This window comes from Oncorhynchus clarkii, chromosome 29 (assembly GCF_045791955.1).
Source record: "Oncorhynchus clarkii lewisi isolate Uvic-CL-2024 chromosome 29, UVic_Ocla_1.0, whole genome shotgun sequence".
NCBI lineage: Eukaryota > Metazoa > Chordata > Actinopteri > Salmoniformes > Salmonidae > Oncorhynchus > Oncorhynchus clarkii.
The window spans coordinates 12,132,779-12,146,211 of record NC_092175.1 but is presented as its reverse complement, the minus strand read 5'-3'; the positions used below and the strand labels follow the sequence as shown (position 1 = coordinate 12,146,211).

The following is a 13,433-nucleotide window of genomic DNA, read 5'->3' as shown; positions in this document are numbered from 1 at the left end:
AGGCTCAAGAAAGCTAAAACCCACATGGTAGCGTAAACTAACTAGCAGAAATTGTTAACATGTTAGAAATGATTTAAACACACTTTGCTGTAGGCTACTATTTACTAGTTAACAAAAGATAATGTATGTCATATAAAATACATTCACCCCACCCAGTATTGTAATCCAAAGCATTAAGTCCTTAGCTCAGACAGTGTAGTAGTATGGGCTCAATAGCATCTTGTTAGTGTGCAAGATCTTGAAAATCAGCTGTACATGTGTTGGAAGAGTGCAGTGCACATGTGATGGAAGAATGCACAGTGCATGCAGAGGGTTGCAATTCCATTGAATTAGGGATAGTTTAACCAAAATATGCCACAAGACCTAGAATTGCCTTGTGTATCCCACAAAAAAGGTTCACTGTTATAAACTGACTTTTTTTTCTGAATTTAAGCAAAATTCCCGCGCTTAACTTCCCAAGGAAAATTTCCGGAAAACGGCCATAACTTTACCGGAAAGTTTCCAACCCTTTGCAACCCTACTACAGACCACAAAAACACTGCAGTAAATACTACAGTAATATCCACAAAAACACTGCAGTAAATACTACAGTAATATCCGCAAAAACACTAGTAAATACTACAGTATTACTATGTTATATAATTACTATAGTATATACTTCTATATACTTTTTGTATGTATTTTTAACTACAATATTTATATTATAGTAAACTGTAAATACTACAGTAATGTCCACAAAAATACTACAGTGAATAATGCAGTAAAGTCATCAAATACACTACAATGAATAGTATAGTATATATACCATAGTACACTATAGTATTATTATAGATTATATTATTATATTAATATAGTATTGTTTCATGTGTGATCACTCTCTTATATCATATACTCATACACAGAAGTGGGTCACGTCACATATTTTGGTGGAATCCAAATATCAAGCACTTTGTATAACTACGTGAAATGACCAGCCAGCCCACAGAGCCCACTGCTGTGATTATCTTGGGTAACCTCTCCCTCTGTACGTACGCACTCTTTCTTTCTTTCGTTCCTTCTTTTCACTCTTTCACTTTCACTCACTACATTTCTCTCTCTCTTTCTCACGCTCCCATTCCCTTGTTCTCTCTCTCTCTTTCTCTCTTCCTGCACAGTAATGTGCCCACATTAAAAAATACTATACTGTGATATAAATATTAAAGTATTCACTGTAGTGTTTTTGCTAAACTTTAATGAAGTATTCACTGTAGAGTTGTACTTTACTGTAGTATTCACTGTAGTGTTTTTGCGTACTAAAATCAGCAAAAACACTATGGTGAATAATGTCGTATTTACTGTAGTATACAGTACTATACTGTAGTATTTACAGTTAAATATAGTATGAATACTGTAGTAAAGTCAGAATGTAGTATATACTATATTAACTAATATAGTGTTTTTGCGGACTGTAGTATACTGTAGTATTTACTGTAGTGTTTTTGCAGACTGTAGTATATTGTAGTATTTACTGAAGTGTTTATTCAGGCGTTACTGTAGTATTTACTGTAGCATTTTTGTTTTATTATATTTGACATAGAAGTGGAGGCTTTCTCTTTCAAGAAACCTACTTGAGAAATACTATTCCATTACCGGTAGATAGGTAGGTTCAGCTCTTTTCTATATACTGTAGGAAATACAATATAGTCTATACTTGGCATGTAGGTTTCTCACTTATGGGGGGCACAAATTGGGATTTGGGGGAGGGGAATAGGCAGGGTATATGCAAATAAATTCTGTAGTATTTTCTCAAGTTTAAAAATATTGTGTTTTTGCGGACTGTAGAATTTACTATACGTTTTTTTGCAGACAATGCTGCAATATTTGCTGTGGTATAGTCTTATACAGTATACTACAACATTCTATAGTACGCACTACACATGATGTGGGTGGGCAATGCAGCAGACCTCTCATAGCCAACAACTATAATTATAAACTTTCCTTCCCACCATGAGGCTGTTATGAATTAATGTGTTTGAGTCATCTTTTGTGAGGCAATTGTTCTCCTTTCCTCCCTCTTTCCCCCTCTCTGATGTCTGTGCCCGCACACTGAGAACAATGCCAGGAAACATTTCAGCACATTTCAGTGAAACAGCTGAACCCAGAACTGGCTTGGTGTTACCCCTTCTTCCTCCCCCCCCCACCCCACCCTCAAGCACTTTGTAACCAGTGGTCCATGGTCTAGCCTAATATTACAGTGAATTCCCATTATCTCATCTAAAATATACAGTGGGGCAAAAAAGTATTTAGTCAGCCACCAATTGTGCAAGTTCTCCCAAATAAAAAGATGAGAGAGGCCTGTAATTTTCATCATAGTTCAACTATGACAGACAAAATGAGGAAAAAAATCCAGAAAATCACATTGTAGGATTTTTAATGAATTTATTTGCAAATTATGGTGGAAAATAGGTATTTGGTCACCTACAAACAAGCAAGATTTCTGGCTCTCACAGACCTGTAACTTGTCATCTTTAAGAGGCTCCTCTGTCCTCCACTCGTTACCTGTATTATCAGTATAAAAGACACCTGTCCACAACCTCAAACAGTCACACTCAAAACTCCACGATGGCCAAGACCAAAGAGCTGTCAAAGGACACCAGAAACAAAATTGTAGACCTGCACCAGGCTGGGAAGAGTGAATCTGCAATAGGTAAGCAGCTTGGTTTGAAGAAATCAACTGTGGGAGCAATTATTAGGAAATGGAAGACATACAAGACCACTGATAATCTCCCTCGATCTGGGGCTCCATGCAATATCTCACCCTGTGGGGTCAAAATGATCACAAGAACGGTGAGCAAAAATCCCAGAACCACACGGGGGGACCTAGTGAATGACCTGCAGAGAGCTGGGACCAAAGTAACAAAGCCTACCATCAGTAACACACTACGCCGCCAGGGACTCAAATCCTGCAGTGCCAGACGTGTCCCATGCTTAAGCCAGTACATGTCCAGGCCCATCTGAAGTTTGCTAGAGAGCATTTGGATGATCCAGAAGAAGATTGGGAGAATGTCATATGGTCAGATAAAACCAAAATATAACTTTTTGGTAAAAACTCAACTCGTCGTGTTTGGAGGACAAAGAATGCTGAGTTGCATACTGTGAAGCATGGGGGTGGAAACATCATGCTTTGGGGCTGTTTTTCTGCAAAGGGACCAGGACGACTGATCCGTGTAAAGGAAAGAATGAATGGGGCCATGTATCGTGAGATTTTGAGTGAAAACCTTCCATCAGCAAGAGCATTGAAGATGAAACGTGGCTGGGTCTTTCAGCATGACAATGATCCCAAACACACTGCCCGGGCAACGAAGGAGTGGCTTCGTAAGAAACATTTCAAGGTCCTGGAGTGGCTTAGCCAGTCTCCAGATCTCAACCCCATAGAAAATCTTTGGAGGGAGTTGAAAGTCCGTGTTGCCCAGCAACAGCCCCCAAACATCACTGCTCTAGAGGAGATCTGCATGGAGGAATGTGCCAAAATACCAGCAACAGTGTGTGAAAACCTTGTGAAGACTTACAGAAAACGTTTGACCTCTGTCATTGCCAACAAAGGGTATATAACAAAGTATTGAGATAAACTTTTGTTATTGACCAAATATGTATTTTCCACCATAATTTGCAAAAAATTCATAAAAAATCCTACAATGTCTGTCATAGTTGAAGTGTACCTATGATGAAAATTACAGGCCTCTCTCATCTTTTTAAGTGGGAGAACTTGCACAATTGGTGGCTGACTAAATACTTTTTTGCCCCACTGTATATACAAAAGTATGTGTACACCCCTTCAATTTAGTGGATTTGGCTATTTCAGATGTATAAAGTCGAGCACACAGCCATGCAATCTCCATAGACAAACATTGGCAGTAGAATGGCTTTAAACAAGAGCTCAGTGACATTCAACGTGGCACCGTCATGGGACGCCACCTTTCGAACAAGTCAAATTGCTGCCCAGCTAGAACTGCCCCAGTCAACTGTAAGCGCTGTTATTGTGAAGTGGAAACGTCTAGGAGCAACAACAGCTCAGCCACAAAGTGGTAGGCCACACTAGCTCACAGAATGGGACCGCCGAGAGCTGAAGCGAGTAGCGTGTAAAAAATAGTCTGTCCTCGGTTTCAACACTAACTACCGAGTTCCAAATTGCCTCTGGAAGCAACGTCAGCACACAAACTCTTTGTTGGGAGATTCATGAAATGGGCTTCCATGGCCGAGCACAAGCCTAAGATCACCATGCGCAATGCCAAGCATTGGCTGGAGTGGTGTAAAGCTCACCGCCATTGGACTCTGGAGCAGTGGAAACACGTTCTCTGGAGTGATGAATCATGCTTCACCATCTGGCAGTGCGATGGACAAATCTGTGTTTGGCAGATGCCATAAGAACGCTCGCTACCTGCCCAAATGCATAGTGCCAATTGTAAAGTTTGGTGGAGAAGTAATAATGATCTGGGGCTGTTTTTCATGGTTCTGGCTAGGCCCCTTAGTTCCACAATGACGTTCTAGACAATTCTGTGTTTGCAACTTTGTGGCAACAGTTTGGGGAAAGCCCTTTCCTGTTTCAACATGACAATGTCCCTGTGCACAAAGCAAGGTCCGTACAGAAATGGTTTGACGAGATCGATGTGGAAGAACTTGACTGGCCTGCACAGAGCCCTGACCTCAACCCCATCAAACGCCTTTGGGATGAATTGGAACGCCGACTGCAAGCCAGGCCTAATCGCTCAACATCAGTGCCCGACCTCATTATTACTCTTGTGGCTGAATGGAAGCATGTTCCAACATCTACTGGAAAGCCTTCCCAGAAGAGTGGAGGCTGTTATAACAGCAAAGACCAACTCCATATTAATGCCCATAATTTTTGAATGAGATGTTCGACGAGCAGGTGTCCACATACTCTTGGTCATGTAGTGTACATTCTTCTCTGCTTACATGGAGAAAACTCTAGGAGCTCATCACACACAACGTTGACAGATAGGGGAATCTGACTAAATGCTACTCTACAGTGTAACAGACCAGTCTCGATTTCTCAGGATCATTATTCACACCTAACTGACTCTATGTCGGCAGCACAGACCCTGTCTTACCTTTCACTCTCTTTTGTGTGTTTTCTTCAGGACAGTGTACAGGGTGGCCTACCGTCAGGTGACCAGAGCGCCGCCACTCTCACACTCTTATCCAGAATGCTGCCCGGGCTGGCGACAACTCCACTCACACAACTGTAACCAAGGTAACGGCAGCTGACGCTCTCCTAGCATCCCATATGTCGTGTGTGTGTGTTTGTTTCTTATGCTATTTCTGTCCTAACCAGCGGTGTGTGTCCAGTCCTGTATGAACGGAGGAACGTGTTTAAGACCCAACCACTGTGCCTGTCCTCTGGGCTGGATAGGACGACACTGCCAAACAGGTACACGCATACACACACCTACACACTCACACACTAATGCTAGCACACTTAAATAAACAACATCAGTGACTCTCCCTCTCTCAATCAGATGTGGATGAGTGCAGTGAGCAGCAGCCCTGTTCTCATAAGTGTGTGAACATGGCAGGCAGCTACCGGTGTGTTTGTAGAGAGGGCCACAGGCTGGCAAGAGACAGACACTCCTGTGAGAGCCTTCCTCCTCCTCCTCCACCTCCTGCCCCTCCCACCCGCCCCAGCCAGGCAGCAGCAAACGATTACAGACCCCCCTCCAGTGATACAGGTACACCTACCTCCTCTCACTATTCATCCACAGGCATAGTAATCAATCGTGTGTGTGTGTGTGTGTGTGTGTGTGTGTGTGTGTGTGTGTGTGTGTGTGTGTGTGTGTGTGTGTGTTCTGGCAGAGCCTCCAATGGGAGTGAAGAGGAGACAGGACAATAGCCAGGCTCGCTGTCCATTATTACTTTTGGTACGCGCTATGCCAATCTCAACTCGTACCGTGAGTAATAATGCACTGCGACTGGTACCAACTGCAAGTGGACCACAGGCGCTCAACAACCAAGTGTGTTCATGTACAGTATGGTATGACCAGATGAACCATGCTGATAACTGCTGTTTCAACATAGATTGATGTAGACTTATCTTCCTTATCCTTTGCTTAGGAAAACGTCCCACGTTTACAGAACTTTCGTTTAGTATTGAGTGAAGCATGCTTCTCTCTCGCACTTTCACACACTCAAGCTTCTCTAAACTGTTGCATATCACTCGGACAAAAAGGAAACCACGTTTCCTTCCACAGTAAAGTCATACCGCCTAAAAAAATTAAATCACAACAACTGTGATGGAAACAGGTTTCGGTACAATTTTATAAATACCGACAGATCATGGTGAGACTTTTTTGATCTCGCATAATAAAATGTATTATGCGAGAAATGGCGGCGAAACGCCTTTAAGGCGCAAATATTGATATAATAACCATCATATTGAAGTAAACGTGGAGTAACGTGATGATATGCTGTGTGGTCCTCCCACTACGACTCGAGAAAGCATGCAGTTTATTAGGCGACAGATTAAATAAGTTATGAACTTCACAGGGTGGTGAATGTGCAAGGTGATGAGCTTGTTGCTCCTTTCCAATAAATATTGAGGCTCTTATTCTGGTGACATGATGATCGATGCTTGACAAATAAAAAATATTCTCGCTATTATCCACAAGAATCTCATCATGTAGAGTAGCCTACCAGCACTGTATCTGAGAGCTGTTGACTAGAGCACATGTACCAAGACCAGAGTTGCACATTTGCAATTTAACACTACGGTTTTTGTGACAAAACTATTGGTAGAGTGGAAAAAGCATTTTGTGTACACTACATCGTCACGCACTGATTTCTATCCACAACAAATCAGTTTGGTGGAAACACACCACTGGTGGGAAAATGTGAATATTTTCTTATGCAGAACATTTGCATGAAAATCTGTAGCCAATTGGATGGAAACCTAGCTATAGATGTGCTTTGTTTGGCGTAACATAGCAACGAGCTAAAATAACCTCTTGTCTAGAAGTGTCTGGACAATAATATGTATGTTAACATACCGTACACTCATAACCTCTCAAAAGACTAATCATGTCCCCCCTTTTCCTCTGTCTAGACCAGTGTTTCCCAACTCCGGTCCTTGAGGACCCCACCAACAGTACATATTTTTGTTGTGGCCCCGACAAGCACACCTGATTCAACTAATCATAAAGCCCTTGACAAGATGACTCAGATGTTTTTGTCCGGGGCTACAACAATAAAAATGTGTGCTGTTGGGGGTACTCGAGGACCGAAGTTGGGAAACACTGGTCTAGATAGAGGGGAGATATACAGGAAAGATTGTCTTTCATGTGTTAAACACACGTAAAGACATAAAAACTGGTAGTACTGTACATAAAGTAGAAGTGGCAGCGTTGCCAAACCAATGACCTCTTTCTCTTAACCACTTTCAGGAAAATGTGGTTAGGACCAAATTCACACAAGATGGCTCTTCTCAGCTAAACTTAGACAGGCTGTTCACCCCCCTGAGTGTGGCTGAGGATGGATGTATGGTGGAGGGTGTGTGTGTGTGTGTGTGTGTGTGTGTGTTTGTGGATGGATGAATAGGGGTTAAGGAGATCTTTTGCTTAATCAGCACAAAGTGAGAAAAACAGCAGGAAAAAAACATATGACAGATCTCTGTACTTGGTGAAAGTGACGTGGGTGAGGGGAAGTTAGTTGGGGGAATATGTGCAGGCTCAGTACAGAAGTGTTCTCCTTGGCCAACCGAGTGCAAGGCCAGCAGGCAGTCGCAGCAGCAACATCAGTGTTGTGGTTAATGGCTCTATTATATCCTTTAACTGTTCAAATCCAGGCTGACGTCTGATGTTGATGAAGATCATCGAGATAAACATGGGAATAAATGCTCTGCTCAGACCGTAACAGCTCTCGTCTGACCCCCTCCTCCTCCCCCCATTTCTGGAGCCTTTTTCTTCCTTCTCTCTCCCTCTTCTTGGCTGGGACTAGCGCTCTCATTCCAGCTCCATCAACCTCGTCTGCTGGGGGTCATCGCTCCCCCCCGTCCTCTTGTCTCAATAATAGGCCACATCTGGGAGAGATAAAACTGTTCTCAGTTTGACCCTAGCTCCAAGACGCGGGTTCCTACCCCAGCTCTGAACCCCTAGCTCTGGGGACCTGTCGTGGGGAGCAGGGGGACACTTGGTGACTGGTTGGACTCCAGCCCAGCTAACCCCTCCTTGTCCTGTAACCGATAGGATGACACGTTTAGAGAAGGCATGATGGACTGTGTGTCTGTTCATAGTGCCCTCTCTGTCAGTTATATGGTGTGTGTCTGTCATTTTCCCATATTCTCAGACCCTTATGCAGACTAATTTATGGATTTGTCACCGGCTTCACCCAAAGAACTGAATTCCCCAGCCAGCTTGTGGTTCTTCGGTTCTCTTCCCGTTTGTTTCATAGCTCTGCTTATGAATCACTCTGTAGCAGGATCAGAGCAAGATGCTAGAGGCAATATCTATCTCAAAGACATGTCACAAGTCCAAGCGTTTGATAGAATAGGAAGGATGAACCATTACACTCTTTCCCCCTCTGTTGAACCTCTCTGTAAGCTAACCCTCCCGGGTCATATTCTGTAGGTTTCATCGTATCAAAGTGTTTGGCAACAGAAAAGGAAAATCGGTGTTCTTATCGGAAAAGTCCACGCAGTAACCCCTCGTCTTCAAAACGTTTTCTCTCTATAAGCAACCTTGGTGTGCAGTTAGAGGGTGTTTTAGATCGTGGTGATCCACATTCTATTTTCATGTGTGTGTGTGTGTGCTTGTGTGTTGTCTACAGGTGAAAGGGTCACAGAGGAGGTACAGAGCCTGAAGAACAGAGTAGAGCTGCTCGAGCAGGTACAACTGCACTCCTCTACCATCACATGAACACACACACGCTCTCGTGAACGGGTGTACACTCGGGTGTAAAGTCCCCCTTATAACCCTTGCTAATGCCCCTCTAGCATCCACCACTCACCTTGACCCAGCCCTAGTAATATCAAATACCACTCACAATGTAATCATGAACCTTTGTTAAACGACAGAGAACACACACTCACAAAACCCAGCATCCTTTGAAACACTAGACTGGTAGTGACCTTTTAAAAGCCTTTATGAGTTTTTCATTAGAATACATGTTGCTAATGCTCCGTGGATTACAGTAGAATTGAATCTCTCTCCCCCCTTCCCTCCAGAAGCTCCAGTTGGTCCTAGCCCCCTTCACCAGTCTGTTCCCCATGTCGCTGGACGAGGGCGTGTCTGAGAAGACCAGCTTCCTGTCTCACTCCTTCCAGCAGCTGGACCGCATCGACTCACTCAGCGAACAAATCGGCTTCCTCGAGGAACGCCTCGGTACCTGTGAGTGGATAAACACACAGTTAAAAATGTATTTTCGTTGTACTTCTCTTGTTGGACAGGACAAATTGGCCATATCGAGGCTTGAAGTGGATGTGAAATGATTTGTTTGACTATAGATAGTAACACCCCACTGGGCACACACTGGTTAAATCAATGTTGTTCCCACGTCTTTTCAATGAAATTACGTTGAACCAAAGTGGAATAGACATTGAATTGGCATGTGCCCAGTGGGACTGATTTTTCCACTTTTCTGTCCTCCCTACAGGTTCCTGCCAGGAAAATTAGACACAGAACATGACTGAGTGAAAACCAACCAGACATCTCCACAGTCGGAATCCACAACACAATAACAATAGGAATGGAATGATTGCCCCAGCCCAGGGATATGGTAGGAGGAAGAAAGTTAGCAGAACATAGGCCTACTCAACGGTTTGTGCATTCACGTTCATGTACCAGCCCAAAGACTTGCTCTCGAGAACCCAAGGCATTAACAAGGCATTCTGCCTTATCTCAAGGGTTCTCAGCTATAAACACTAGTTACCGGTAGCACCATGTGAACTACAATTCCAACGCTGTTTTAACATTCAGAACATTCCATAATCATCGCCTTCCGATACGGTTTCTTAAACATAGAAAACGTATCTTTCATATCAGCGGGAATGAATCTTTCAAATAAAAAAGATACTTACTGAAACAGGTTTGCCCAGATCCTTACGTCTGTGTGCCTCCAGCCTTCAAACTACACTTCCTCCCCAGTTACACATACACACAGGTGTTCGAACACACTCTAGATAACTAATTAGCACAGGTGGTCGTCTCTGTCCACCATCTGTCTTCCGCAAACAAGCGCTGCAACATGGAGATATGGGTGTGTGGGAACACTCAGCCTAACCATATAAAAGGTGTGTAGTAATTTAACCTTTTTACAATTATTTCTCACTGATATGAAAGATCCTTATGTTTCCAAAACCGTACCACAAGCGATGTGCATTAACATTCAGAACGAGGCTCTGCACAAGAACGGGGCTCTAACAAAGCTCCACTGGCCAGAAGATACCGCCATGAATAGACGCTAAAAGTAGTTTGTGTGTATGTTTCAGGGTTCATTGAGTGGCGCAGCAGTCTAAGGCACTGCATCACTACAGATCCGGGTTCGATCCCGGGCTGTATCACAACTGGCCGTGATCAGGAGTCCTATAGGGCGGCGCACAATTGGCCCAGCGTCGTCTGTGTTAGGGGAGGGTTTGGCCGGGGTAGGCCGTCATTGTAAATACGAATTTGTTCTTAACTGACTTGCCTAGTTAAATAAAAAGTTTAAAATAAATGAGCTAGCCAAAGACTAGCTCTATGATGGGCAAACCTGTCATGTGCTGAGTCTCTTTTCTCTCCCAACAGCATGATTTCATGTCTTTACATTGCTGTTCTACCAAAAGACATAGAATAGCGTAACATCAGTACCTGTGGCAGGGTTACTGGGGCCTCGTTCTCCCATTACCACATTACTGGACAATCTGAGAGTCTAAGGTCAAACAGCCATTTTGACTTTGATGTATCTGGTTTCCGTGTCTTAGGTTCACATCACTGTCAGAGCCCCCATGGTGGGTCTCGCATGGACATCTGTATTTATCTATTTAAGTTATAATTCCTTGCTTATCTCAGAGCTACAATAGACACTTTTTTTTTTTTTTTTTTTTTACATAGCTTTGTACCTTTTTGTAATAAAATGGATCAATTAAAAATGTCTAGTAGAGGATTTGTGTGTGAATTTAGATTTTTTTTTATGTGAAGCCACTTGGAAGAAAAGTAACTATACAGATCAATATCTCATTTTGACCACTCAAACACATTCCTATACTGAACAAAAATATAAACACAACATGGAAGTGTTGGTCCCATGTTTGATGAGCTGAAATAAAAGATCCCAGAAATGTCCATATGCAGAAAAAGCAAATTTGTTTACATCCTTGTTAGTGAGCAGTTCTCCTTTGCCAAGATAATCAATCCACCTGACAGTTTTGCATCTCAAGAAGCTGATTAAACAGAATGATCATTACACAGGTGCACCTTGTGCTGGGAACAATAAAAGGCCACTCTAAAATGTGCAGTTTGATCACACAACACCACAGATGTGTCAAGTTGAGGTAGCATGCAATTGGCATGCTGACTGCAGGGAAGTCCACCAGAGCTGTTGCAAGGGAATTTAATGTTAATTTGTCTACCATAAGCCGCCTCCAATGTCATTTTAGAAAATGTTGCAGTACGTCCAATGTTGCAGGACCTTCATCTGGATTCTTCACCTGCTGGATCGTCTGAGACCAGCCACCCAGACAGTTGATGAAACTGAGGAGTATTTCTGCCTGTAATAAAAAAACATTGTGGGGAAGAAAAAAACAACTAATTTTGATTGGCTGGGCCTGGCTCCCTAGTGTGTGGGCCTGGCACCCAATCCATAGATTAGGGCCTCATGAATGTATTTCAATTGACTGATTTCCTTATATGAACTAACTCGATAAAAATGTTGCATTTATATTTTTCTGAACAAAAATATTAGTTCCAATGTCAATTCAATGGAGAGTTAGAAAACAAATTGTATTGCCAAAGCCATCCTAAATCTCATCTGCAAAGCCTGAGTGTCCAAGGATAAAATTATCATTTAAAATGAAATAACACACATGGCAATAAAGTAACAGCTCTTTAAGAAAGAAACAAATGACATTTATTTATCATTTCCCAAGGCATTCATCAAACACAGAAGGCTCACCAGGATGTCATAAGACAAGACACTTGACACAGTTCAGTTGAACATAGTTATCTTAAGCTACGAACAGATTACACTTTAATAGCTTTGGTGAAACTCATAGAATATTTTAAGATCATTTTTATACACCACCCAAACTCACCATGAAGTGCTTAATTAATCATTTTGAATATTTTAAATATTTTTCCAATTTAATTGTGAAAAAAAACAAAAAAAACAGATCAACCAACAAGGTTGTGTTGCAGAGCCTGTCGAGTTATCACGGTCGAGTCTGACGCTTTTAGCTGACACACTAGGAAGTTGAGTTATAAAACGCCCATGAAAATAATCATAGGCCAACTCTTGACCATTGTCTAAAATCATTGAGTTTACATTTGTTTAGTGCCAAATTGGTAGCATCTTTAAACATTCAAAACATCTTTGTTGCAGGATTAAACAAATGTAACACATGAGGATAAGCAAAAAAAATAATTAAAAATACTCTCATAAATATACTCTCCTGTGAACAAAAACAGATGTCACAGATTAATTTTATGTATCGGGACCGACTGGCGTATGTATTTTACTTAAAATGGTGTTATTGGTCTTCAATAACAAAGATGAGTAAAGCCCGAGGGCCGAGTTGATTTATCCCTAGGAGCCAAATAAGCCAAGAGTCCAGCAGGTGACACTAAAGCTCTTGCAGCCACTTGACTATGAAGAGGCATAGTAGTATACAGGTTTATTGCCAGACAGAACACAATGTTTTCACTCCTACAAACGTGAGCAATTTATCAATACCATTTCAGGAAGTAAACAAATTCTAATTCCATATTTGTCTCATAGAAGAATTGAGGATAATTGGATTTGTAAATTCAATTTATTTTCTGAATTGATTGACCACAAACCCTGCTCCTCAGGAAGTTTAGGTGCACAAGAAATTTAAAAAAAAATGCATTCTAGAGGTTAACTAATTTAACACTTAATTTCAAATAAATACATTTCATCAGACACATTTTGCAGTGTCAAACCCAACATTATGGAAGATAACATTCTATTGGAATATGTTATACTTGAAAGAAAAAAGACAAAATGACATGCAATTAAGGCTGCATATACACAGGTAGCACAGCTCTGATACGTTTTTACTAATTGGTCTTTCGGCCAAATCAGATCAGCTTTTGCCAATAATTGGGCATAATATAAGAAGTGGGCTGCGTTTAGAGTAGCACACAAAATAAATCGTGAAAGCTGAAATACATTCACACTGGCGTTTTTGACAGGCAAAAAGCTGCAAACGACATGGATCAAACTGTAAAGTA

The 13,433-nt window shown here is 41.9% G+C and overlaps 1 protein-coding gene across 5 annotated transcripts in view; it reads left to right on the top strand.

The window, feature by feature from the left end:
- The window catches only part of LOC139387831 (epidermal growth factor-like protein 7), a 43,388-nt gene extending 31,039 nt beyond the window's left edge, over positions 1 to 12,349 (top strand). For 3 of the 5 annotated variants that reach the window (XM_071134089.1, XM_071134087.1, XM_071134088.1), the window contains exons 4-9: positions 5,139 to 5,251; positions 5,333 to 5,428; positions 5,517 to 5,726; positions 8,815 to 8,873; positions 9,212 to 9,374; positions 9,640 to 12,349. In XM_071134089.1, coding sequence (XP_070990190.1) covers positions 5,139 to 5,251; positions 5,333 to 5,428; positions 5,517 to 5,726; positions 8,815 to 8,873; positions 9,212 to 9,374; positions 9,640 to 9,659 — 661 coding nt within the window. In that variant the 3' untranslated portion in view covers positions 9,660 to 12,349. The remainder of the gene's footprint in view (positions 1 to 5,138; positions 5,252 to 5,332; positions 5,429 to 5,516; positions 5,727 to 8,814; positions 8,874 to 9,211; positions 9,375 to 9,639) is intronic. The other 2 variants (XM_071134090.1, XM_071134091.1) reach the window with 1 other exon arrangement.
- The last annotated feature ends 1,084 nt before the right edge of the window (positions 12,350 to 13,433 follow it).